The following is a 26,896-nucleotide window of genomic DNA, read 5'->3' as shown; positions in this document are numbered from 1 at the left end:
AAGCTCCACGGTGACTCTGGAGGAACTGCAGAGAACTGCGGCTCAGGTTGGACAATCTGATGACAACCATTAGATAACTCTGGCCTTTATGACATTTGCTACAATTTGTGTGTCTAGATGCTGGCAGCATGTAGAGACACTAAATGGCTTACATCTGAAAACGCAGCAAAAAGATTCAAATGATCTGAATACCAACTGCACAGATCATTTCTGCACAGCACTCTTCAGATTTTTCTTTTTTCTGCTTAGTAATTATCCAATAGTTTGAGTTGGGATATCAGCCAAAATCCCAACATTTGTGATTATCATTTTAGAGAGGATAATGAAGTATATGTGAAACTTCTCATTACCTCTGACTGCTGCTGGACAGCTGCGTCCTGGTTGGACTTGTGGCAATGCTGTTCCTTACTGGGAGTGCTGGGAAACAGGATCAAGCTGTCTTTGACCTGGGAGATCTGTGGGACCCAAGAGGAAACATCTAAAACAGCTGGGTAAGAATACCTGAGGCTCAGCAACTAAACCTCTGATAAACACAGCAGGTCCAGAACAGGACATTGACTTCCTGTGGTCTGTGCAGAATTAACGTGCTCAGCTTTGATCATTTATTTTTGAATATGAAATGTAGTGTCCTCTCCCACATCATGGACCAGTTACCAGAACAGGAGCTCATTAAACATTAATGCCAGCTGTAGACAAACTGAATGCCTCTATATTTAGAACGACTGTCAGCTGTGAGTCAAACTCTTAGCATAATGTTGAAAAGCTTCCTGTCTTATCAGTAATATTAATTATTGTATATAAATAAGTGACTTAGCATGAACATGATGATTAGCCAACCTTAAAATGTGGATCTGTACATAACTCTGTACTGTCTGGTATCTGTGGCAAAATCAATTCATTTTCTAACATTTTATCTAGGTACTATATCATTATACAATGCTAAAAAAACACACATTATAACTCCAGTAAAGGGTGAATGTTTCTTGTTCTAAATTGTTTATTTAAAAATTATCAACAGGAAGAAAAATAAGTTATCTTAATTAAGAAGGTTTAACTCTGGGGACTACAATCTTTAGAGTCGACTAATTATCAACTAGTCTGGTTTTAAAGAGTCATGGAGTCATGCTGGCTAGCTACCTAGCGTTAAAAAACATAAAAAATGTTTTTTTTATCAATTTTAATTCAATAAGATCATTTTCTATTTAAAAAGAAGTTGGGTTTTTAAAATCTAGAGCAGTATCTGTGTTTAGCACATTACATGCTAATCATGTTAGCTTTAGTAAAATGCCTTGAGACAACATTTGTTGTGAATTAGCGCTGTCTGAATAAACCAAATTAAATTGAATTGAACCAACATTCTGGCAACTAAATAGCTTGAAAATATTACTTTTCAGAGTTAGTCAAATAAAGACCAAAGCTACAAGAATCAATAATATAACATGCAAAATATAAAACAACCTACTGCTAAAGATTAGCTTACATTTTATCTCAATCATATCGTGTAACAAGTATGATAAACTTGTTTATCATACCGTGAGTATCTCATACTGGCCTACACACAGTATAGCGGGTCTGACTGGAAACACTGAGGTAATAAAGGTTGTGTTTCCTGCACTTCAAACTAAATTCAAGTCCCTTTAAGACCTTGGAAACATCACACAAGAATTCCAAAATGTTCAAGGATTCCCACCTGTATCAGTCATGTTTATTATAAATGTAGCAACACCAAAACAAACAGGGTTTGCAATAGTAAACGTTCATCGCCAAGTAACATTGTTAAAACAAAACAAAACAAAAAAAGTCACCCAAACTAAAATGTCCTTACTTTTTGAGCATATTTTTAAAAAGCTGAAGAATTTGGTGGAAACTGATAACTTTAAATTGAGAATATATATAATCAATTACAGGGTTAGGAAATGCCAGACTTAATTTTTTTCATTTATGTTAAAACTAGTCTGACATGAAGTAACGACCAAGACCCTAAAGACAGACTGACCTCCTCAATTCCTCTGCTGGCTCAGAGTGAAGCTAAAGACTGAACAGTTTACCAGAGACATGCTGGTGTGTGTCTGCCTGACTGGTGTGTGACTACCTGACTGGTGTGTGTCTGCCTGACTGGTGTGTGACTACCTGACTGGTGTGCGACTACATGACTGGTGTGTGACTACCTGACTGGTGTGTGACTACCTGACTGGTGTGTGACTACCTGACTGGTGCGTGACTACCTGACTGATGTCCGGCTCCGACCTGCTGGAGCACATGGTCTGCAGCTCTCTGATCAGATCCGTCTCATCATCGAAGAACACCGGCAGGCCAGCCGGCTGCCTGCAAACCCAGACAATAATGTCACTGTAAGGTGAATTATAAAACACACACACACACACACACACACACACACACACACACACACTCACCCGCACGCACGCAGGCACACACACACCCATTCAGACTCCACAGCCCTGCAGCAGTGGTTACAGTCCATGTACTGGGTGTCAATAACAGCCAGAACACCAACCTGTGGCCATTGGACATGAACCGGACATCAGAGCTGGACACTGAGCCTGAAATCACACACATTCAGAAGAAGTTCTATTAACAAACAACAACATTAAGCTCCTGCTGAACTCAACAACATCCTTTGTCATTTTGATTTCCTTTCTGAGATTTTGCATCATCATCACAACTGAAGGTAGATAGAACGTACCGAATCATTAAAATACATTTCTGTTAAATAAATAAGGTGTTCTCTGTCCACAATGGGAGCCTCTGGCTCCTTTGATTTAATGACTTTGGAATCTATTAAGCCTATCAAACAGCGCCCTCATGTGGACACTCTCAATTCAAATTCCAAAATACTTTATTAAATCCCAAAGGGAAAATAAATGTTGTAACTCATATTATTTGAAAATTCTTCAGAGTTTTTGTAGACAGTGGCAGGAAGAATCTCCTGCAACAGTCTGTGTTACAGAAAATTTTAAGAAGCCTCTGTGACACTGTTTTTCTATGATGGTCTCATGAATGGGATGGTACTAACATGATATGCAAATATGAACACAAGACCTTTCCATCAACGTCTGAGCTTTAAAGATGATTAATGATAAAATGTATCTGTAGCTGTGTTTCCATTACAAATGTGCTTTGCCAGTATATATATATATTGTCAAAAAAATACAATTTTGGAATTGTGGCATTTCAATTAAACAAGAAATGCAATTAAAATCACATGTGAATAAGCTTGTTCACACAGGAAGTAATGAAACATGCCACGGCATCATCTTTCTACCACTTCCTGTTGTCTTCTGTGTCGTTTCATCCCATAGTAACACTTGGCTTCAGACAATGTGGAAAAAGTATTTCTATCAAAGTTTTCTGAAATACTTTGATACAGTTGAAAAACCACATCATCCTAGCACAAAAACTTTATCAAAAAATTTGAATTTTTTTCAAAATTACCATTAAGCAAATTCATTTTCATAATTACAATTTGCATAACTATATGGCCAGTGGACACCTAGCTAGTGTTTGATGTGAGTGTTGGGTCCAGATGCTGCTTCCTGTACTGACCCTCTCTGAAGGAGCCCCCAGAGCTCCACGTTACAGATGGGCTCCCTTTCTTCCTGGGGCTGGTGTTGGATCGCCTCAGTTTGCTGCCGTCTCGGCCCCGTCTCCCCCCCCCGGACCCCTCCCTGCAGGAGCTGAGGGCCGGAAGAGGAGACAAGCCTCCCTGAAACTCCAGCAGGTACCGGTCCATTTCTGAAGGATTGAGCAAAAATCGTTTCTTTTCCTCAAGCCTGATGTTTTGTTATCTGCATTGTTGCGGACGACGCCCACTCACCGTGGCGAGGGAGGGGGCAACCCGGCATCACGGCTTTGTTGACCAGGATGCTGAGGGCGGCTTTCACCACAGCCTGCTGTCCAGCGCTCAGCCCGCAGTTGCTAGGAGACGGTCGTTGCGAGGGAGAGGAGGTGGAGCGCTTGGTTGTCACGCGGGAGATGACGGCCCCCTCCACCCGCGGCACCACCACAGCATTCCAGAGGCGGGCCAGCCACCTGTTGGAACACAATCCCGTCACATCCGCTCCACAGTCTGACTCCGCCTTCTTAGGGGATTGATGGGTCATTTATGGGTAAGATGCTGTTATCCAGCAGACGGCCACCTGACGATGGGCTGAGTGTTGTTGGCGACGACAGGGCAGGACAGGAAGAGCTGAGGGCCCAGCAGTGCCTCGTGGGTCCCCAGACGGGACAGACAGGCATTGAGCTGCTGCCATACCTGGCTCATCCACTGTACAGAGCGCTCCATGAGGCCGTCTGCTGACCAGGCCGCACTCCCCACCTGCAACAGGAGCAGCTGCTTTTATTCTACACAAACCTAAACGCTGCAGAGTTTCAACAGGTTACAGGTGAATTATCGGCAGAAGGAAAAGGGAACATGTTTTCCAGGCCACTTAATAGCACAATCAAGTAACTATGTTACCTTTAGTTGTTAAAAAATGCAATATATATTTCAAATATGACTTAAAAAGAAATGTCACTTTGTAATTGTGAAATTGGGCCTCTGTCTCTTTCTGAAAGAAAGAACTGATTTCACTGTCTCCTATCAGGAGGAAGTAAAGCAGGAAAGTAAATCTAAGTGAGCGGCTGCAGCCAGACCTTTGACCTACCTTGTGGAGCAGCTTCCTGCGCAGGTGCCTTCCCAGCAGGCCGTACAGCGGCTCCTGGTCCCAGCGCAGCATCACCCAACGGAAATGCTGCTGAAGGCGGAGCTCTGATCCCTGGAGGCGGGACTTGGACAATGTGCCAATCAGGAAGCTGTTCTCCCTGACGTGGTGTAAACCTGCGTGGGGACAGTGAGTGATGTGTGATCAGTCCTGGAGGTCAGTGGTTTTCAAGCCTGGTTCTCCAGGTACATTGTACGATGTGTTTTAGATGTCTTCCTCCTGCAGCACACCTGGTTACAGCTGACAGTTGATTAATGAAATTTTGCTGAAGTGCAATGATCCAAACAGGTGTGTTAACCAGGGGGACATCTAGAAAATGCAAAGTGGTCCTTTAACCAGTTGATAGACCATGACTGCTCTTGAGACTGAGATTTGTCGTACAGCGGCTCCTGGTCCCAGCGCAGCATCACCCATTGGTGGTGCAAGGTGGTGCTTTAACCAATCATGAGTACCACAACACTAGATTCTTATCTTTTACATTCATCCATTTATTATCTATTCCTGCTTGTCTTTGCAGAGCTCGCTGGGCCTGGGGAACACCAATACATCACAGGGTACACCTTGCTGCGTTTCCATTACTAATGTGCACAAATCTTTGTCTACATACTGTTAATGTAAAAAAAAAATCAATTTTGCAATTGCAGTGTTCCAATTAAATACGAAAGCAGAATTCACCAAGTGTATTCTAGTAGGGAACGTGAGCCTGGTTTAGACCGTCGTGAGACAGGTTAGTTTTCCCTACTGATAATGTGTTGCTGCAATAGTAAAATCTCATGTGAATAAGCAGAAAATGAGAATGTCCCATTATTTTATTATTATTTTCCAAAAGTTCTAACTGGGAGTTTTGCAGAGACTTCATAGTACATTTTATTTATTGTTTCTCTTGTTTTGTGTATTTTGAAAATTTAAAATGTCTTAAACTTACAATGTTAAATGTTTTTTGAAATTAAAGTTTATTGATCTTTTAGAGACTGCAGTCACATTATTATGCCTACATTGTTCTATTATGGTAAATGGACTGAACTTTTCCAGTCATTTTGACCACTCAAAGCGCTTTACACTAGAATCACATTCACCCATTCACACTCACACACCAATACACAGATCGGTAGGAAAGTTGGGGTTAAGTGCCTTGCCCAAGGGCACATCGACATGAAGCAGGAGGAAGCTGGAAATGAACCTACAACCTTTCGATCACAGGAACACTACTCTTCCCACAGAGCCACAGTTCTTAGTTGAAAAAGATCTCAAAATGACAATATTGCCATTTATTGCAATCATTTCTGGGACAATTTATGATCCAGGCTACTTGTTATCCTGACAGGCCTAGAGCTGAACATGGATCTAAGTTGCTGCTCAGAGTCTGGTGTTAGTCGTACCTGTGCTCAGAATCAGAGGGGAGGCGGAACCTCTATTGTCCAGGCTGAGGCAGAGGTCTCCAAGCAGGCCTGTTAGTGACGAAGCCTTCTCCACTCCCTCCAGCAGAACCACCACACACTGATCAGAGTATCCAGACACCTCTCTGAACCCCGCTGCTGGCACCAGGAAGCCTGGAAGAAAACCAGGACCGGGGAAAAGTGTGCCATATCAGACTAGCCAGCTAATTTCTGCTGGCTAGTCTGAAGGAGCTGAGTGGGGGAGTCACAGAGGGAGGGCTGCTCTGTGAGACTGAAGCTTGGACGTTTGGAAACTGCAGCTCAGAGGAAGAGCTGTGCCTCGAAGGCAAAGCTAGTTTCCCCCAGGTGTTTCACAAAGCTGAATGATTACCATAGAGATTAAAGGATTTATCAATCATGCATGAAAGAATCAAGGCAACACTCCAGTTATGTTTTTAATGAAGGAATTACATTATAACATAATATAAAGCTAAAAAAAAACTTGATTTTACATGATACCGCCTCTTTAACAATGGGTTTATCTGTTATAGGAATGGACATGTACTATATAAGATTATGTAAGTGTATGAGGAGTGGGAATATTCAATCACGTTTATTTGTGCAAACAATAAATAGAACTTAGATGTAAAACTGTGATTTTATTTTGTGGTGAGGTAAAAATAGGTTCTGTGAATAATTAGCCCCTCAGACAGACCAGAGAGATCTGAGGAGTCCCGTCTGGTTTCAGGACATGCCTGTTAACGCAGCAGACACCGTCCCTCCCTCCAGGTGTGTCAGTGTGAACGTTTCTCACCACAGGTGATGAAGGTCTCCAGCAGCTGCTCCCTGGTCAGGCTCTCCTCCACCTCCACCCTCACCACATCACAGCCCGTCCCCTCTGCCTCCTGTTTCGACTACAAACACACACAGTGGAGGCGGGGCTGAGCAAGGAGCCACAATGAGACAAGAGGCGCGTTGCCATGGAAACATAAGAAATGTACTACTGCGTGCTGCAAGAAACGGAGCAGCAGGGCAGGAGAGAAGGATGTGAATGAACACAAAGGGATTTTCTTGGCACATCGCTGCCATCAGAGAGAGAATGTTTGTCTCACAATGATACACATCACTACAGAACATCCGCTACTGGAGCTTGGTGGCTAAGGAGGGTGAGCATCTCAGATAAGATATGCCTACAAAGCCTTTCAGGTGATTACATTTACAGATTAGTGTCTTTAAAGATGTTTTTAGTCTTTTAATGACTCCGACAGCCGCCACAGTTACTGACAGACTAGCAAAATCTTTTCATTGTTCTCTCCCCGCCCCATCGACTGGCTGTGGTAGTTCTCGACTCCAGCAGTGTCATCACATCGCATTGCTGTTTGCACACAATTTCAGTTTCATTGCATCACCCCAAAGCAACAAAGAAAGATTTCCTTTGTGTCTGTGGCGAAACCAGCAGCCGGCTGGCCCGTACCTTGACGCAGTGAGCCACCAGGTTCGCGATGTACTCCTGGCAGCTGCCCTCCAGGCCGTGAAAGAACAGGTTCCCGTATTGCTCCACCTGGACATCAAACAGGAAAACAAATCGCGTTTGAACCCAGAGTAGCCATTCTGAAGAGGCTTATTTGATGGATTAAAAGTAACTTTTTAAGACTGGCAACCTTAAAGCAGGGATTAAATATACTTTTTCTGCTTCTGATAGCACTTTTTTTTTTAGATGCAGTGGTTTATCACTGGTGGAACAAAATATAATTTTGGAGTTTAAATGAATAAAATCGTGCAAATCTCTAAGAATTTGCAGTAAAACCAACATTATCAGAGATCGACTCACATCAGTGGCGTTCCTGGATTTCTGACCTTTTGGTGGCACTGATTTGAGATTAATTTCCAGTTACCTGCCTGTTATCAGTGTTTTATTCTATCTATTCATTATTAAGCTATCAAACAGCGATAAAGACAGAAAATTAATAGATACTTTAAATGAAGCCCACATTTATATGATAAAATATTTTTCTGTTGGTCTGATATAATATTTTCATTTTAAATGTCATGTTTCCATTAAGTGTAAACAGAAAATCATCATAATTAACAGAAATAAAGGCTTTCAAACATCCATCTGTGTGTAATCCATCCACCTGTATAATGTGCTTCGCTTTGTGATAGAGTTCCTGAAATAAATGAACTTTTCAGTAATATTCTAATTTCTTGAACGGGTCTGTCTGTACAGCTTGGTTTCACTTCAGGAATTACACAATAAACCAGATCAACAGGATTTAAACTGTCTAACATAAATTATTAATTTGACACTAATTCTAATTTCTGACTGATGAAATATGAATATATTTGGTCTTTAATAACATCTTTGTGGTTTATCCGTTTTGGAGGTTGCATCATTTTCCCTTCAGCAGAGCCAGCAGAGGGCGCTGCAGCAGCTAGGAAAGGTTCAGCACACTTCAAACCCTTCTCTTTCTCTTTTTCTTCTTCTTCCCATCCGTCTCTTCATAACAACAATATCCGATCTCATTTTCTGAGCATTTCCACCCCTCAAGTCCTTGTGTTTTATCTAAAGAGGCGCAGTGTGTGTGTGTGTCGCAGTGTGTTCCTCACCAGGCGGACGCAGTTGTGCAGCAGTGGCAGAGGGAAGAGGGATTCCAGGGCTAACTCATCCAGACCCGACTCAGACAGACCTGTCAGAACCAAGCAAAGAGATGCATCCTTACATCTGCTCCGGCTCCTGGACTCAACCAATCAGACAACACAGAAAAACATCGAAAACTGTGTCTGTACTGTGTATTTATGTACAGCAGAGGGAAATGACATGAAAATTAAAAAACTATATTGCTGATAATTGTATGCATAATATTGAACAATGTTAGGCAATGTGAATGTGACTTTGATGTCAAGTCATTAAAGTCAGAATTCTGAGATGAAAATAAAAACTGAGGAAAAAAGTTTTAATTTTGAGCTTAAAGTCAAAATTTTCACAAAAAAGTGAGAATTCTGAGATTAAAGCTAAAATTCTGAGAAATAAGCCAGAAATCTGAACCTTAAAGTCAGAACATCAACATTTATTTCATTTTTTTCTCAGTGGCCCTAATCCTCTCCTGTGGAGAATAAGAGAAAATGAATTTACTATTTAAACTTGTGGAGCCAGTTCTGGTTTTTAATCATATTATGCTGTACGATCTAGGTACTCTCAAAAAGAACAGTTCAAAGAAATCCTTCAAACAACCAATATAAACATCCGACCACTGAATTTCATATATCAATTTTCCATTTGTCCAACTGTCCATCGATCGCAAAAATGAACACAACTCAAGCACAACAAACCAGATTAATCTATAAAATGTTTACTAACATGTTGGCTCTGTGCTGACGACCTGTAATGCAATAACAGTAATATAAAGAGGGAATGTTAATTAAATAGCTCTTCAATAGCGGCAATGAGTGAAACATGAGAGGTTTTGACACATCTATCACACTGATAGTTTATGGACGTATGCATGGGTTTAAAAAGATCTGCCGTCCCATAATGTCCTGGTGGATTATTGATTTTATGTAACAAAAAAAAACAAAACAAACAAAAAAAAAAACAAGAAGAAGCATTTTCAACTTTCTCACGTGACTGATTTAATTTGAACTTTGATTCAATAAAAACTGGGCATCAACCAATCAGAGTACTTCATGTCCCAGGCTCAGTGGTCTTTTATGTGCTGTTGCTTAGGGAGACGAGTCTGCTACATCAGTTCAAATGCATCCAAAAAACAAAACAAAAAATAACAAAAAACAAAAAAGCACCCAGATCCTTTAATCCACCAAATGGTTTCAGTGTGCAGTGATCACAGCTCTGATGTCATGCTGTTGTTGGCTGAGTGATGCTGGATGGGGCAGACTGAGGCTGCCAGGTTTGTACCTTTGAGGCGGATGGTGATGCACTGGCTGAGAGGCTTTCTGACCAGATCCCAGGGAGAAAGAGACAGTTCCTGACCGGGTAACCACTCAGTGTCTCCTGGAAGACACAAAGAAGACATGGGGATGGAAGGAAAGACGCAGGATGTACATGACTTCAAGGACTGCTCACAAACACTGTCACTATACTGGTTGGGTAAAGCAACCGATGGGAAAAAAATAATGGCAAACATGGAGCCAAATAAGCACCGGTATATTCAGTAAATTACATTATGCATTTTGGTGCTGAATAAAAGCATCTTTTGAGAATAACAACCTCTAAAGCTGCAGAAGGTCATTTTTATTATTATTATTATTATTATTATTATTATTATTTATTAAAGCTATTCACTTAGGGTGGTAGCACATTGGAGGAGCTCTGTTCTTTCATTATTTCATTTCCCTTTGGAATCAATAATGCATTTTTTTAATTTGATTTTTATTTTTTAAAAAATGTGTTTTTTTTTTTTTTTTTACATATTTGGTAAAACTGCCACCATGTCCCATTGAGAGTAAAATGAGTCAGACAATCTGTGAAAAAATCAAGCTACTCTGCAGAACTGCAACCAGTCCCAGTCAGAAACAACCAATCAGAGCCAGGAGGAGGGTTTTAGTGCGGCCAATCAAGCTTGTGTATGAGTTGCTCACAACCTCCCCCTCGAAGACAGCGCTAGGTCCAACCAGGCTTCTTGCACAGTTGAATGGTTGTCGTGGAGACTAAAGGATTTATCAAACATTCATGAAAGAATCAAGGCAGCACTCCTTGATTAGGGAATAACATTATAAAAAGACCTAAAGCTCCAAAAAGTCTTTTTTACATAATAATGCTCCTTTAATACATTTATTCCAATGATAATAATTTAAATCCATCTGTCTCTAGCTACAGTATTTCATATGGAGCCACATCTCACAGCATGGTGTGTTAAGGATGTGTTGCATTCAGGTGTAAAGAGCAGTTCCTTAACATTTGGTCTCTGAGGACGCTGCTACGGGGAAATAAAAAGGCCAGTAATGTGCAGACGTGTTGGCAGGTCAGCCAGAGACCAATTATTCTGACCAGCTCTTCGCTTTGTCCTGAGGTTGTAAATCCTGCTCAGGGTGTTGGAAGGCTGACGTTCAGGCTCTGGATTAGTCTCACTTTCAGCTGAAAGCTTATTAAACTACCGCTGCACTTTTCTAACACCCACAGCAGAAACAGCCTATACTTTTCTTCTTTTCTTTGGAAAGTGCAGCTTGAGTGGGCTGCCACAAGCACTGCTGCCAGATCGGTCTGGTAGCAAACTGGGCGGCTGCTTCTTCATCTTCTATTCAACCTAACCTGGTGATCAAGTGTGACTTTATTCAGGACAAAATGATCACAAACTGGAATAAACCAGCAAATCACAGCAGCTTTCTGGAGTCTATAACGAGATGTTTCTTTTTTCCAAAACCTAACATCAGCAATGATTTAAATTTGACATGTATATCAAAGGATGACGAAGAAAGTTGTGAGAAAGAAAATAAATATTTGTAAAGGGAGTACCGATCAGGATGGAGGAGATGCTGGCAGGAGTGAGGCCCAGCAGGGAGCGCTGTGCGTCCTCTCCACAGAGGATCTGGAGGTGAGAAATGAACATGCTGCCGAGGGCGGCACTCAGCTGGGCCCAACGCGTGCCGCGGTTCACCGTCACTCTGCCCAGCGCCGTCTGGCTGGAGGAGTGAACCTTGGCCTCCTCCTTGTCCTCGATGGGCCCCATAGGACACATGGGGCCGGTTAATCCGGCCGAACACTGCAGCAGCACCAGGACCCGGTATGAATCTTTGGAGGGGTGGAAGAGAGAGCAGTGAGCTGTAGCATAAAGGGATCATAAGCTGAATATCTGCTAAACTTTTTCACATGTTGTCATGTCAAATACCATGGTTAAACACAGAGGTGCACCGATTGCAGTTTCCAAGCCGATCACTGAACTTTAATAACTGCCAGTTCATATTTTTTTTCCAACCTCACAGTAGCCACGTTTCCATTACAAACCTGCACAAAACTTAATCGATATTCCACTAATGTGAGGGGGGAAAAAAACACAGTTTCGTAATTGTGGTGTTTCCATTAAATAAAAAACGCAATTAAAATCACATGTAAATAAGTTTGTTCATGCGATAAGTCATTAAAAAGCATCCTGTGCCATCATCCTCTTCCCACTTCCAAGTTAATGTGGTTTCTGGCAGCAGTGACATCTGGTTGTTGGTCACGCGACTCACGTGATGTGAAAAAAGTGTTCCCATTGCATTTTTGGCAAAATAAACTAATTTCAAAAAGACGAGAAAAACGGCCTCATCCTAGAACCAAAACTTTTTTCCAAAAAACCAGAGCTTTTTCAAAATTGTGGTGTTGGAAACGCAGCTCATGTCAGGTGTTATCAGGTTACAATGCACCTTCAATGTTCCAATTTTAGATCAGTGCATGAATTCAGTTTCTCACTTAAGCATCGGCTGATCACCCAAAATGAAGGAAATCAGGGCTGATTGATCGGCCGGCAGACTGATCGGTGCACTCCTAGTTCAATGCACTTTATTGGGATTGTATGTGATACACCAACACAAAGTAAAGGACAATAGTGAAGTGGAAGGCAAGGAATAGTCTTGACAAATGTGCAGTGAAGTTTCTTGATCCATTTGTCACGCAAAAAAACCCCCCAAAAAGTTAACAGCAAGACACATCCACCAAAGAACCTGAGCGGCCATTACAACGCTCTGCCGGAAATATGGAGATTCACAGCTCAGGCGGGACAATCTGTTGACAAGATAATTACTTGTTTTCTTGTCAACACATACCCTGATTTGTGGGGTATTATTTGTGAATACCCCACAAACTGGGTATTTATTGAATAGTGGTCCATAGGGGGCAACCTGAACAACAACCTGAACATTCAGCCAGACCTCCAGCTCAATAGTAAGATCAGACCAGTGACCCAGTCTAACACCACACTGCTGGGAGGACTCTCATTTAAAGGTCTGAAGAATCTCAAAGACTTGGCAATTGATGTTCAAAATCGACAAGCATAGATTATTTTTCTTAACATCAGTATCAAGTTTTTAGAATTGTGACAACCCCAGGAGGAAGAAGATCAAGCATTGCATCTGGAAGTGCTTCATGGTTTCCCTTGTTACAAGCCATTAAATGGAGTAATTTTTTTTATTCAGAAAGTTTAGAAACACCTCAAAGACAAATCACCAACACAACAACCCCACAGTCCACTCTACCTTTTTCCACTGCAGCCAATAACGTCATGGTGTGTATGTTTCCTGCACAGGGAGAGACTTTTGTAGACGTTACAGCACGATTGGCTATGCAAATAATAAACCTCTCATGGATGAGCTGCTGATCACAGCATGTCTGATAGTTCACTTATTTTTGTTGCCTTATTGTAATCAAATATCCATACTGCAATATGACTGTTTCCCTGTGGTTGGTAAAAAAGCCTCATGGCTGTACTGATAGTCAATCGAGTGAAAATCAGAGAAAATCTCAGCAGTGAATGTAAAGAAATGAAATGCATAAAAATGTTGTGTGCATGTATGCAGACTCAGGCTATGTTCACAGAGCAGCTCTCAACTCCCATTTTTTGCTGATATCCATCTATTTTTGCGCAGTCATTTATACTACTAAATAAATCCAACTGCAATGAGATTTCTGTGTGAACGGATTAGCACCTCAAAGCAATCCGCAAGAGCAGAGGAAAAACAGCAGCGTCCATGTACGGAGGTTATATACAGATGTTATGTATAGACATCAACTCCTGATTTTTATTATGTACACAGGTGGCAAAAATCTCATTTTTGGGGGGCAGTGGTCAAGTGATTGGAAATGGGTTGTTTAGTGAAAAAAACGCATTTGGGCAAAATAATACAAATTGTGTCACATTCACTAGCTGTGTGAATGCAGCCTTAGGTTTGTCAGAAAATTAGGAGTTTATTCTTTTTTACTAAGAAAAGTATTCAGTGCAGCGATATCAGAAGCCTTCACATCACGGTCATGAACGCATTCTGCTTTTTACTACACATATTTTAATTTGCTTACTTACATATTTTAATTTGCTTACTTACATGTTTCAGTTTAATTCTGAATAATCCTAAACTATGGATGTGGGGCTCAATAAGCTTGTAAGTGTTCATTAAGCTGTACAGCCTCCTCACCTCCCTCCCTGATAAAAAAAAGCAGTTTTCACAGATTTCAAATGACAAAAAGTAAGTTATAATGGCTGTAGTTCTAAATAGCTGATATAGATTCATGCTCTGCACACCCTGTGGAAGAAAGAACATTTTAACTTCCTATAGTTTTCCTACTCTGAGCAGCAGGTTTAAAATAATGAAATGTCTGATAAAACATGTCCCCAAGTTTGACTATGGCATGAAGGTAAATAAGAATAAACACAATGGCTCTATTAAAGCACAAGTAAAAAAAGATGAACACTCACCAAGGTTTTCCAACAGATCCTTGCAGTCGTCTGTTGCCACATCATGAATTGTGCGATTACACTTATCCCTCCGCTCGATGTCCTGCTCACTGTGGCTGCACAACACCTCCAGACACTCCTGCACGTATACACACGCGCACACACACACACACACACACACACACACACCCACACACACACACACACACACACACACACACACACGCACATGCACAAACACCAATAAATCATATGAGCGCAAGACAAAAGCTGTCTCTCTTTCAAGTAACTGTAATTTGCATAAGATTAAGTGTGCAGACAGATTCTTAATTCGTATTCCATGCACTCTAGTGAATGTTGTCCTCTAAGGACAGAAACTCCATTAGCTGCTGGTGTGAAGATGGAGCAGGTGAACGATTCACAGAGGATTTACTCAGGCGAAGAAGAAACGGTTCATGGATCAGATTAAAATGAAACAAGTATGGACAGATTTATCACATATAATATGAACTGAGCACACTGAACATAGTAGTATAAACAGCATGTGAACATGTATGACCGAACATGTATGACACTGTTCCTAATTGTTCCACATGTTCTGAAGAATCTAAAAACAAGTTAATGAGAGGCTCTAAATGAACAAGAATGAAGTGAATTTTGTGAAATATTATGTCTGTTTTATCTAGAAATAATGTGTTAGGATGAAAGGTATGAAGTTTGAACTAGAGCTGCACTTTTTTCACCTCCAATACCGATATCCAAGGACAGAAAAACAGCTTAATTGACTTAAAATGTGTCTTTTGTTTTAAATACAAACTTAAATGTACTGAATCACAAATTTATTTGATAACTGCACTAGTACAGACACTTACATACACCAATAGCTTGGTCAAACGGAAACAACACAACTTTAAGTTGTTCAGTCAGCCTCTTATGGAGTAGAACAGCCAATGAAAAGTATAAATACTAAAGAAAGTGAAAGTGAGATAAACAAAAGGTTGACTACTTTGGTCAAACATGCAAAAATAAACTGCAACAAACCTCTCAAATGGTTCAGAAAGTGCAATTAGTAATTATAAATACAATATAAAATAAATAATAAAGCATGACGTCACTTGGAGCACAAAGCTCCCACATTTGTCCCAAATTTTGGAATAAATCCAGTAAAATATCAAACGTATGATAGGTTTAGGTTTGTGTTGAACGGTGACACAAGTCTAAAGCGCTGCTGTAACATAAGCAGACACACAGCAGCAGTGGTGGGAACGTGTGTTTCCTTCACAGGAATCTGACTGCATTTTAACACACAGTAAAGGCAGAGCCGTCCAAACCTCTTCTCTCTGTGGGTTTAGCCACAGTTTTTAACTGCAGCTCTGCTCCACTCAAATTAACAGGAGAAAATGTTGAAGCTCACTCTAATCATCTGCTCTCTTTCTCCATCCACAGACATTCAGTTTAACAGAAACCTGCTCTTATGTAGAGGGAAACTTTCCCTAAATACAGTTAAAAGGTGTTAAATTAAGTTCATTGTAGGTTCTTTTGAACCTATGATGAGTCAATTACTGCCACAACTGATAAAAATACTAAATCCTCCAGTAGATTAGAAAACAGCATGTTCATTTTGGAAATCAGCCCAGATTTCCTTAATTTTGGGAGACACTTGCATGTGAGCAAAGTTCTAAAAATCAACCAACTCAGTGACTTTCTTGTTATATTAAGCAACATTTCAGACAAAAAAAATCAGAATTGGACAAATTCAGAATCAAATTTGTCGGCAGGCTTTTTAAGGATCGGTGATCGGCCAGAAAACTGAACTTTTTCTGAAATCGGTGCAGCCTTTGTTGCTGGGTGTGGGTCCGGTCGTTTTACCTTGAGGCCCAGGGCAGCGGCCATGTGTGCTGGAGTCCAGCCGTCACTGTTGGCCTGGTTCAGGAGGGCGGCGGACAGAGCTGGTCCGTCCGGTGGGTCGGAGGGATCGCTGTGGTGCAGCAGGAGACGGAGCACGTCTACGTGTCCCGAGCGGACAGCAGCATGCAGCGCTGTGCAGCCGTCCTGTACAGAGGTCATGTTTGAATTAAATGAAATGTAGCGTATTAACATAATGACCATATACTTGTCTGTCTACCATGTCAATTTGTCTCTTATGTTATCACTTTTGATCAAATAATCCATGTGCTCATTAATCTGAAGTGAATCCTTTCCTTATGTACTAATCTATTTTTCAGCTCTGAAGTTATTTTCAAACACAGATAAGAATCCTTCATCAGATACAACAGACAAAATCACAATGAGTTACCAACTGTTCTACATTTATGATCAATAAGACGTATATATAGATTTAAAAATCATAAATCAATCACAATCATATTTCCTGATCAGCAATAAGAGGAATATATAAAACTGATGAAATAATTGAATCAGTTTTATATATTGGTGAGGAATATATAAAACACTTCTCAATAGAAGTATTTTCTATAGAAAATACTTCTATTGAGAATCTTCAGCATTGATTAAGCTCACATGGTCAAAAAACTGGGGAAAAAAATCTCTTTTGAAACTATCTCTACTCTCATATCTAACCTGGTTCCTATGCAAAATTAAAAAAGCAGAGTACGGTAGAATCATCTTCAGGGAAACATTACATATTTTAATGAAATGTGGTGTGGACTGGATATTCTGAGAACGTTCAGAGTGTAATATTTACAATTCACCACATCTGTCTCGCTTTGCCCTGACTTTGTTTCAATATAACTTCTCACTTGCGCTGAAATAGTTAAGTTTCTTCAAGTTGTTTTTTAGAGCTTTGGATCAGCTTCTTGTTTTTAGCACCCTCTTTGTCTGTTTACTTGGCACCGGCGTTCCAGTTCCCTAACCTGCTAACTGGTTTAAATTCCCTCTAAAACATTTACATGTGGAGTAATAAACACACTGAGTCCACAGCGCCTTGCAAAAGTCTTTATAACCCATTAACACATTATCCAATTAAATGTGAGTAGATTCACTATTGTCCATGTTTTTGGATAATTGTGCTTCTGTACAAAAAAAACAAAGCATTCTGATCCTGATTCTGCAAGAAGTGTCAGTTTATCATATAAAAATCCCAATAAAATACATTGACATTTGTGGCTGAGCAGCTTTAAATATGGAAGCAGTCAAAAGGGTAGAAATAAATTAGCCAGTAGAATTTGGATGACGTGTTGATTAAAACAATCAGTTGGAGTCAAGGTTTCCATTTGGAACTTTGTTTGGGACACATAATCTTTTCAGGAAAAAAACAAGGGGATAAACATTAAAACACACACAGCTTTCCACACTTAGCCTCTTGCCTCAGCATCTGCAGTACGTTGTCAGAACAACTGCCTTGAAACCATTCTGAGAATCACTGACCATGCAGTTTCCAGCATTTTAAAACATTCCAGACTAATTTCAGACTGTACTGATTACTATTTAATGTTAAATTATTGTTTTTAACAAAAAAATAAAATTAAAATTTGGCCAACATATTTGTTTAGGCCTAAAATATGTTTGTGCTTCGGAGGTCGGATATGTTACAGAGCACAGCAGAAACAGCGGGTTAAATATAGAACAAAGAAAGTAACTAAATATAGGGGCTCATCGCATGCTGCCACAGCAACTCACGGAGCTCTTATGGTTACTATGGAGACACAGAAAGCCAGTACATCAATGGGCTCACACGATTCAGACGACCGAACCCCGGAGACTACTTAAAATCCTTTGTGTGGAGTGAGTGAGTGTGAAACAAAGAGTGTTACTACGTAGTAACAAGCAGTCAGGAGACAGGATGGGTAACCCCAACCCAAAAAAAGAGAGAAACCAACCAGACAAACAAAAAAATAAAGTAAAATATAATAATAATATCAAATTTTGTTATTCAGAGGAAAGTTTTTTCAGTTGTACCAGAAACCACATAATAAACCACGTGAGTCACAACAGAATGGCAGGATGGCAGAGGAAGCCTTACTGTGTTGGTGAGTGAGCGATTGGCTCCTGCAGTCAGTAGAGCCTGAGCGCAGTTCAGGCTTCCTGCCTCACAGGCCAGGAACAGGGGAGTCTGGCCCTGGGCCGCCAATGGGTCCACAGCGGCTCTGGACGCCAGCAGAACCTCCACGCAGCTGCAGGGAAAACCGCCACGTTAACAACTCTCCTGACGTCACATTTTAAGATATTATAATGAATAACAGGAATCAAGTTTCTGGAAAATATCGTTGACTGGCTCAGTCACAGTTCTATGGATTTAAACCTGATCCCTAGGGCTCATTTATACCAACAGGTTTCCACGTTTTAAGAAGATTTAAGTCAACATGCAAAAAAAATCAACTGTTGTGAATTATTTTTGAAAAATGCATGAGCTATCATTGAGATATAACTATGTATTTATGTGTTAAAAAACTTGGCTATTACCTCTGGCAACATGGCATGTTTTTGTGATGTAAAAAAATAAAAACATGGCGAATCTTTTCTGTGATTTTCCCAACTTTGATGTTACCTATCACCTGTATGACTTCATTCAAAAACTAACTGAAATTATTTTTGGGGAAAATAAAAAAATACACACCTCTGGAAAAAATGAGAAGACCACTTAAAATGTCCAGTTTCTCCGATTTTACTTTTTATAGGTATATGTTTGAGTAAAATGAACGATGCTCTAGTCTTGCCAGAAAAAAACCTTCACAGAATTTACGAGATTAAGTAGTCCCACAGTGACAAAATGTAAAACTGGTGATTGACGTTTTTAAAGTCAACCTACATTTTTTTAAATGAATTTAAGACTTTTTAAGACATGGAAACCCTGTTAAAATACATCCAGGTGACTATGATGCTTCAACAACCATAACCATGATGCTCTGAATCATTAATAATCATAATGTTGATGAGTCAAACCCGCTCTTTGACAGGAGAATAAACTAATCTCAGGCATGTGGTGTGACTTTTGCTTGGTAGTGGGACAAAATAAAAAGAGCGGAACGTGGACAGTTCTTTCACCGACAACAAACACTGTTACCATTAGAACCAGACATTTGTACAGAGGGTGCAACATTAATAATTTACTTCTACATTCTCCTCATACAGGCTTACTGTCATCCCTCATTGCATGACATAAAAACTGTTCATGAGACTCCTGGACTATGAGTTTAATTCAAATGTCAAGTCTTTGTATTTCTGACTAACGTGTGACCCAAATCCAAGTTACAGACTGGAGTCCCTCACTCCACTGACACACAGGTCCTTGCCGAAAGAAAATTTAGATGACGACACCATTTCTGGTAATCATTTGCGATATCTGTTTTAGTTTATTTTCAGTATTTAAACTTAATCAAACAGAGAAGAGTTCAGCCTTTTAGTGGTAGTAGAGGAAAATGCCTGGGAAAAACGAGCCGCTCTGTTCACAGTGCCACTGAGTCATGACTACAGAATAACTAGTGAACATTATTGAGTAAGCTGTTTGAGAGTGTGTGTGCGTGTGTGTGTGACTAGGACTTGAGAAGGGGAGGTGGAGTTGAACATCCCCCTCTATAAATACCATGGTGATCGGATGTTACAGCGCTGCACATACCCGAGCCCCGCCGGCCTCATGTCTTTTGGCTGACAGAGGTTGGTTGAAACTTGAAAGACGTTTTTAACAAACCTTTAAACACCACTGCATCAGTCACAAAATGTGTGTGTTTATGTGAACAACCAGAAGCAACAATCTTTGAACTGTAATTACATTCATTTAACCAGAAACACAAACATTTAGGTTGGCACCGAGCATCAGAGACACTATTTCCATGTCTAATTAACAACTGATGACATCAGGTCTTTATTTACCTAAATAAACAACTGAGGCAGCATTGAAATATGGGTCAAACTAAAAATGGAAAACCTCCTCCTGCATGTAGAGTTTTCCATTTCTATAAACAGGGTTCCTAAACTCAGACTATGTATGAACCTTTTATAGAAGAGATCCATGTCATAATAGGTTTCTGGGTGCGTTGAAAAGGAGGGTTGGTCATAATTCAAAGGGCAAAACAGAACGAAAGGAAAGCAGAAGCAAGAACAAATAAAGAAGAAAACAGAGAAAGACAATGGAAAGCAAGATGGGGAGAAACCTTTGAAAGAGTTTTGAGGGAGTCAAAACCAGATAAAGGGGCACAAGACATGAGAAGAAACCTTACGTTTGTGTAACATTATTTTCACCATTTTTGTTGCTGTTGGCAACACCTTAATTTTTTCAAGAGCCATACTTAGTGAACAGTAACTGATTGATAATCCTGATATTTGAGAGACTTTTCATCCTTTTGAAGCGATAGACTTTATGAGACATGATAAATTCACATCAACTTTGTCAGACTCCATGTGGCAGATCCATCTAATGCCAGATGGTGATAGCACTTTATATCAAGACTCTAAGCCATCTAATTTCTTCAACCTATCCAGTCTTCAACATCATAGTTAGGGATGAACTGATCCATTTTTCCATTTCCGATGCCAATTACTATATCGATATCAGAGGTTTAGTATTGATCGAGACTGATCCCAAGCTGAATTGACTTGAAATATTTTGTTTTTTAAACTGACACAAATATACTGAATTGTAAATTCATTTGATAACTCTGCACAAATATGTCACAATTAGATACCAAGCTTCACAAGGTTGGTCAAACATGTAAAAATAGGTTTCTGAATTTGTTCAGTCTCTGCAGTTAGTTGTAGAACAGCCAATGTAAAATAACCTTGGTCGAAAACGTAAAAATAAATCCTTCAAATAGTTCAGAAAGCTAAAATACCAATTCTGAATATAATGTAATAAAGCATAATGTTGCTCAGAGCACAAAGCATAGAGTTAGACAGAATAGATCTGCGCTTATGGATCGGGCACATTGTTATGATACCAGATCTAGAATTTATTTCAATATTGGGACAGATACAGATATCAGTATCTCATCATAGACGACTATTTTAAAGACATCAGCTAGGAATTAAATCAGTCATTTTGATTTGGATTAACTAATTGTTGTCAAATGATTCATAATAAGTACAAAGAATGACAGATACAGGTCTGTCCTTTGCAGAAGCGTTTAAATGACTCCCACCTGGCGTGGCCGTGGGCAGCAGCAAAGTGTAAGGGTGTGAATCCATTTCCATCCAAAATGTCAGCAGGCAGCCCTGCAGACAGCAGCAGCTTCACACACTCTGAACAGGAGAAGAGCAGAGGAGGAGGAAAGGTGATGTAGCAACCGGCTCGAAAACAGTAGAGGCACCCACACTTACATAAAAAAACACAAGCCAGAAGACACAAAGTACAGTCATTACATGTATAAATACTTCATGCAATTCATTCTGCACATAAAAGTCAAAATGTGAAATGAACTTTGCTTAGTAAACAGACTTACACACCATTGTCACAAAAGTTAATATGAAATACCAAAGATGAATCGATGAGCCTGGGAGCCTCAGAGGAAACTCCTCTGGGGGCCACAACGCCTGGGGGCCATGGCTCAGATCAGGACAAACCACAGCTAAGAGCTCCTGGGACCTGGAGCCAAAGCTGTGCTGGTTTCATGAAAGTAAGAAAGATCTGACCCAACAGGGGGTGTTCATCATCCTGCCCCATGATTAGGATGTTTCCTGGCATCAGAACAGGCTTGACCACAGAAAAGGTTCCTGTTTGAATTCTTGTTCTGAATTCTTCCCGAGTTTTAAAATAAGTTACAAATTTATTTGATAACTCTGCACCAGCACAGAACACTTAAATACACCAATAGCTTCACAAGTTTGGTCAAACATGGAAAAACAACTTTAATTTGTTCAGTCAGCGCAGGTAGGAGTAGAACAGTCAATGAAACATAAATAAGAAAGAAATTGAAACTGATAAAAACAATGGGTTGACTATCTTGGTCAAATATAAAAACATAAACTGCAACAAACCTTTCTTCAAATGGTTCAGAAAGTGCAGTTAGGACTTCTAAATATAATGTAAAATAAATAATACAGCATGACGTCACTCAGAGCACATAGCATAGAATTACACTGAATAGATCTGGTCTTATAGAAGGGGCATATTGTCTCTGATACCCAATCTAGAATAGTTTTCCATATCGGGGTGCGATATCAGTATCGGACTGAGGCATCTATAAGCAAAAACATCTAAGAATATTAATGCAAGACAGAATGAGGTTTGTTTGATTTTTTTGTCCCTCAGGCTCTAGTCTGAGGGACAACATCCATCATGGATCGATGATGACCAAACATGTCAGCCTAGAAACCAGCAGCAGAGAGGCACGCAAAGATCTTCAAAGGAGTTCATCGCTCGGTTCTTGTAGTTTGTGTTTGTCAGATGAATGAGCGTGTAATGTTTGCTGATGTTACATCAACCACATGACAGCCCTGCATTCTCCTTCACAATCTAACAGCAGCAGACATAATGGGATCAGCCACTGCTCACGCAGTTACCACTTCAGTCCACCTCTGTCTGATCTCTGCATGTAAACGTAGCGGCTGTACAGGTCAACCTGCGGCCGCACCGTTCTTCTCTTCAACTGGTAAGTTCTATAATATCAGCCCATCAATCTGAATCACCAATAAATAAATTAAAATGCTACATTATATATGCCCAAAAGGGTTTATATTCAGTATTTTACACTGTCATACAGTTGTTACAGTTTTTGCTTAATGTAGACAAGAATTCACTATGTTCTTGCTTTGTTGTCCAATCAAGATGAAGAAATCTATGGTGTAATTATTATGTGTATATTAGGTGTATTATTATTTTTCTCTCTCCTCTTTTTGGTGCGCTCTACATTAACTCTAAGCTGTTCTTCAGACTTAAATCACATTAGAGGCAAAAATAGAAGCAAAAATAAACCCCTGATTTCTATGATAGTTTCACTTGAAGCAGACAAACAATGACGTGTTTTATTCCCTATAAGCAGACCAGGTCATTAGACATCTACCTGCTGTCAGTCAACAGGTTTGTACACAAGTCAGAAGTTATAAATGAGCAAACTGTCAAAATCATCAGCTTTCAACAAAAGATTACAACTAGTGAAGTTTTACTTACCAGTTTGTCCATTCTGAGCAGCAGCAAACAAGGCAGAAGTTTGGTTGTGACCGAGGTGGAAGTTTGGGTCAAGAAGATTGGGCGAAGTTTTCAAAGTAGTGGTAGAGGCGATGTCAGTGGGTGAGGTGGTAGGAGTGATACTTATGGTGGTTCCGTTCGAGTCTGGTTGGTTAAGCAGCATTGACAATAAAGTGACATTTCCCTGGGAAGCAGCTTGGAGGAGCAGGAGGTGCCTACTGTCCAGGGCAGCAGGCCCACCGCTACTTAGAGAGGAGACTACGGAGGGACACCAGCCTGCAGGGTGGAGGGAGGAGGAGGAGTACAGGTTAAACTAGGACGAGGAAGACCAGGAGTGAGACTAGAAGTGCTGAGCAAGGGAGAGCAAGGGCATGAGAAGGTGGAAGGGAAGGAGAAAACGTTCAGTTTTCACACACAATTTACAGAGCAAGCTCCTATGTAAACATTTCAGGCCAAAAACTGAAGCATCAAATTCATCAGTCTGACATGAGGTCAGACAAACATTGTTCAAACCAACCACTGAACAGTCAAACAAGTTCAATAACAACAAGAAGGCAACTTGGAAAAATGCAAAGCATAATGACAAAAACATAAAATTAATAATATTCCATGCGCATGCAACTGCATGTCCTAGTGACGAAGGATAAGACGCCAAGACGAAACTTCATAATCCTAAACTTTATCCTAGATTTGATTGTAATTTTATCAAGCTAATCACTTTTAATGTTAGAAACAGATATGCTTCAACCTTTGCAGGTAAAGTTCGAGGTTCCCCTGATGAAATCATACAAAACTCTAAATATAAATAAAATACACTGATCAAACTTGGTGGAGATTTTGTCTTTGTCTTTTGGGGACAGTAAAAGTATAAAAAGTGTTCATTATGGTACTTTCTGTAAAAATATGAAGTTTTGTGTGAAGTCACCAGGAGGGCTAATAACTCTGACCAATAGAGAAACTTTAAAGAATTTTAGAATCTCCTGTTTTTGTTGTTCAGCCAACAGGAAGAAACAGCAAGTGCTTGAGAATCTATATTTAAACGCAAAAGATTTATTCATTAAAATCTTTGCATTGTAAAAAATGATATAACTTCTTTTTGTTTACATGTATAGTCAAATATCAGTACAGCCAATGCGAACCATTTTTTAGTGTTAGCAGATGAGAATGGTCTGTAAATGGTTGTAGTACATCTAATAAAAAACAGCAAAATACAAAGACAAAATACAAACAGCATACATATTCCAGGAATATGTTAATCACTTAGCAACATTGATAAAAATCACAAAATTCCTGAAAAACATAATCGGAACTTGTTAGGGGAAAATGACACATTTTATGTAAAATTATTTCAACAAGACAGACAGAAAAATGTTAGAAAATACTTCTGCTGTTTAGCGAATAGCCACTTTTACAATAGTGTTAAAAACAACAACTAATACTGCTACTTTATCAAAACTGAGTTAGAAACATATCAACTGATCTATTATGATTAAGTCCGCTTACTGCAAAGATTTTGAAACTGTTTTATTCCACCAATTAATGTATATATTATCAGTGAGCTCTTGTCTGGTTGGCTAGCTTAAGAAGAAGCTACTTGTTTTATTGTCACAACTTCAGATCTGTTACGCAAATCCAATTAATGCTGATTCAGAACTTATTTGAAGATTTAATTTTACATTTTTGCTCTAAGCATGTGGTCTGGGTGCAGGCTCTTCTAGAAACAACCAAATCTGGCAAAGTCAAAGTAAATAAAGTGTCTCACAAAAGTAATCATACATCTTGAACTTTTTCACATTTTTTTCTGCTACAAACTCTTTTTTGTGTATATATTTATAAATTTATGTTACAAATCAACAAAAAGTAGTAGATAGATGCTTAGTGGAAGGAACATTTCACGTGGTTTTCAGAAGTTTTTGTTACAAATAAAAACCTGAAAAATTGTAGATTTTGCTCCTGATTGAATTCTTGGACTGGATGAGAGCATTTACAAAAAGTTACATTCAAGTCTATAAAAAACTGAACTGGATTTAGGTCTGAACTTTGATTGGACCATTCAAACACTTTTATATCCTCTAAGTTGTATTTAGCTCCACCCACTTCTTCATCAATCCTGACGAGCTTCGTTATCCCTGCTGGAGAAAGGTATCCACCATCATAATGCTACCATCACCATGCTTCACCATGGACATGGTGTATTCAAGATAATGTGCAGAGCATTCGAATAGTTTCTTGTTGTTAGTGTGGGCTCCATAACGTAAAAACTGCTCCTTAAAATGCTCAAAACCTTGTTGTGTTGTAAAGGATACTCCTTTACAACACAACCCTGCTTTAAACAGAGTTTAAACCACAACTTTATGCCTAGCCTGGTTTGGGAAAAAGCCAGGACAAATATTACTAATATTTGCTTGGGACAAATTGATTGACTTTATTCAGTAGCATCAGTGTAAAGAGGGCTGAATGGTACACCTTTCAACAGATTTGTATTTGTAAAAAAATTTTAAATTGTATATTATTCTCGTTTCTGTTCACAATTACAAATTACTTGTTTCTATTCTATTAAAATCTTAATAAAACACATTAACACTCGTCTTTGTATTGTGAGGAATTTTGTGAAAGTTCAAAGTCTATAATTAATTTAGCAAGGCACTTTAGATAACAGTTATATTATTATGCAATAGTCCTTCACCCACAGTAATACATACATCATCTAATTGAATATTGATTTAATTATGAATTGTTTTAACCAAATGAAAAAACTATAATAGATGATAGTGTCTTGCAAACACGATCAAAGAGATTATATAAGAGTAATAAAACTGGAGTGGGGGAGCATGCTGGTGTGATGTTGAAAAGCAACAAGGGGATAAATAAGAATGAAAATTGTAATTAATATTAATTTAGAATAAACAATACTATTAATTATATATATATATATGTGTGTGTGTGTGTGTGTGTGTGTGTGTGTGTGTGTGTGTATACTTTAAAACAGGGCATGAATGTACATTAATTAATTCAAAATACACACTTTGTAACATTCCACAGGAAAGTTTTAGAATATATTTAGTAACGACTGTGTTGTTAGAGCTTTTATTATCATTTTTTCAGATTTAAAGCAAAGCGAAAAAGTTAACAAGACAATATGAATACCACTTGATTAGGGTTTGTAGTAAAATGAGTAAAACTTTTGAAAAAATTAACAAAAAATGGTTATTATTTTTAATCATAGCATGTGAAAATATACAACAGCAAAAATGAAATTGCTGAAATGTTTAACAACAATTTGTTAGTAGTTCACATTCATGAAAGACAGTGGTGGGAAGTAACGAAGTACAAGTACTT

General features: G+C 39.3%; 1 protein-coding gene across 3 annotated transcripts in view; it reads right to left on the bottom strand.

The window, feature by feature from the left end:
• Window positions 1-26,896, bottom strand: part of cttnbp2 (cortactin binding protein 2) — an 85,469-nt gene that overhangs the window by 1,734 nt on the left and 56,839 nt on the right. For 2 of the 3 annotated variants that reach the window (XM_015042305.1, XM_015042306.1), the window contains exons 5-22: window positions 23,540-23,833; window positions 21,573-21,672; window positions 18,461-18,611; window positions 16,348-16,530; window positions 14,500-14,617; window positions 11,568-11,843; window positions 10,011-10,106; window positions 8,705-8,784; window positions 7,572-7,658; window positions 6,912-7,011; window positions 6,101-6,271; window positions 4,665-4,837; window positions 4,158-4,336; window positions 3,836-4,050; window positions 3,565-3,753; window positions 2,516-2,561; window positions 2,226-2,325; window positions 351-455 (exon numbers count right to left, since the gene is read on the bottom strand). In XM_015042305.1, coding sequence (XP_014897791.1) covers window positions 351-455; window positions 2,226-2,325; window positions 2,516-2,561; window positions 3,565-3,753; window positions 3,836-4,050; window positions 4,158-4,336; window positions 4,665-4,837; window positions 6,101-6,271; window positions 6,912-7,011; window positions 7,572-7,658; window positions 8,705-8,784; window positions 10,011-10,106; window positions 11,568-11,843; window positions 14,500-14,617; window positions 16,348-16,530; window positions 18,461-18,611; window positions 21,573-21,672; window positions 23,540-23,833 — 2,663 coding nt within the window. Of the gene's footprint in view, window positions 1-350; window positions 456-2,225; window positions 2,326-2,515; window positions 2,562-3,564; window positions 3,754-3,835; window positions 4,051-4,157; window positions 4,337-4,664; window positions 4,838-6,100; window positions 6,272-6,911; window positions 7,012-7,571; window positions 7,659-8,704; window positions 8,785-10,010; window positions 10,107-11,567; window positions 11,844-13,285; window positions 13,328-14,499; window positions 14,618-16,347; window positions 16,531-18,460; window positions 18,612-21,572; window positions 21,673-23,539; window positions 23,834-26,896 lie in introns of all 3 variants that reach the window. The other variant, XM_015042304.1, reaches the window with a different exon arrangement.

The sequence above is a fragment of the Poecilia latipinna genome, unplaced genomic scaffold, assembly GCF_001443285.1.
Source record: "Poecilia latipinna isolate Pla-1442-1.1 unplaced genomic scaffold, P_latipinna-1.0 Scaffold585, whole genome shotgun sequence".
In the NCBI taxonomy this organism is placed as follows: Eukaryota; Metazoa; Chordata; class Actinopteri; order Cyprinodontiformes; family Poeciliidae; genus Poecilia; species Poecilia latipinna.
Note: the sequence above shows the minus strand (reverse complement) of the source record. Positions and strands in the feature narration are given on the sequence as shown.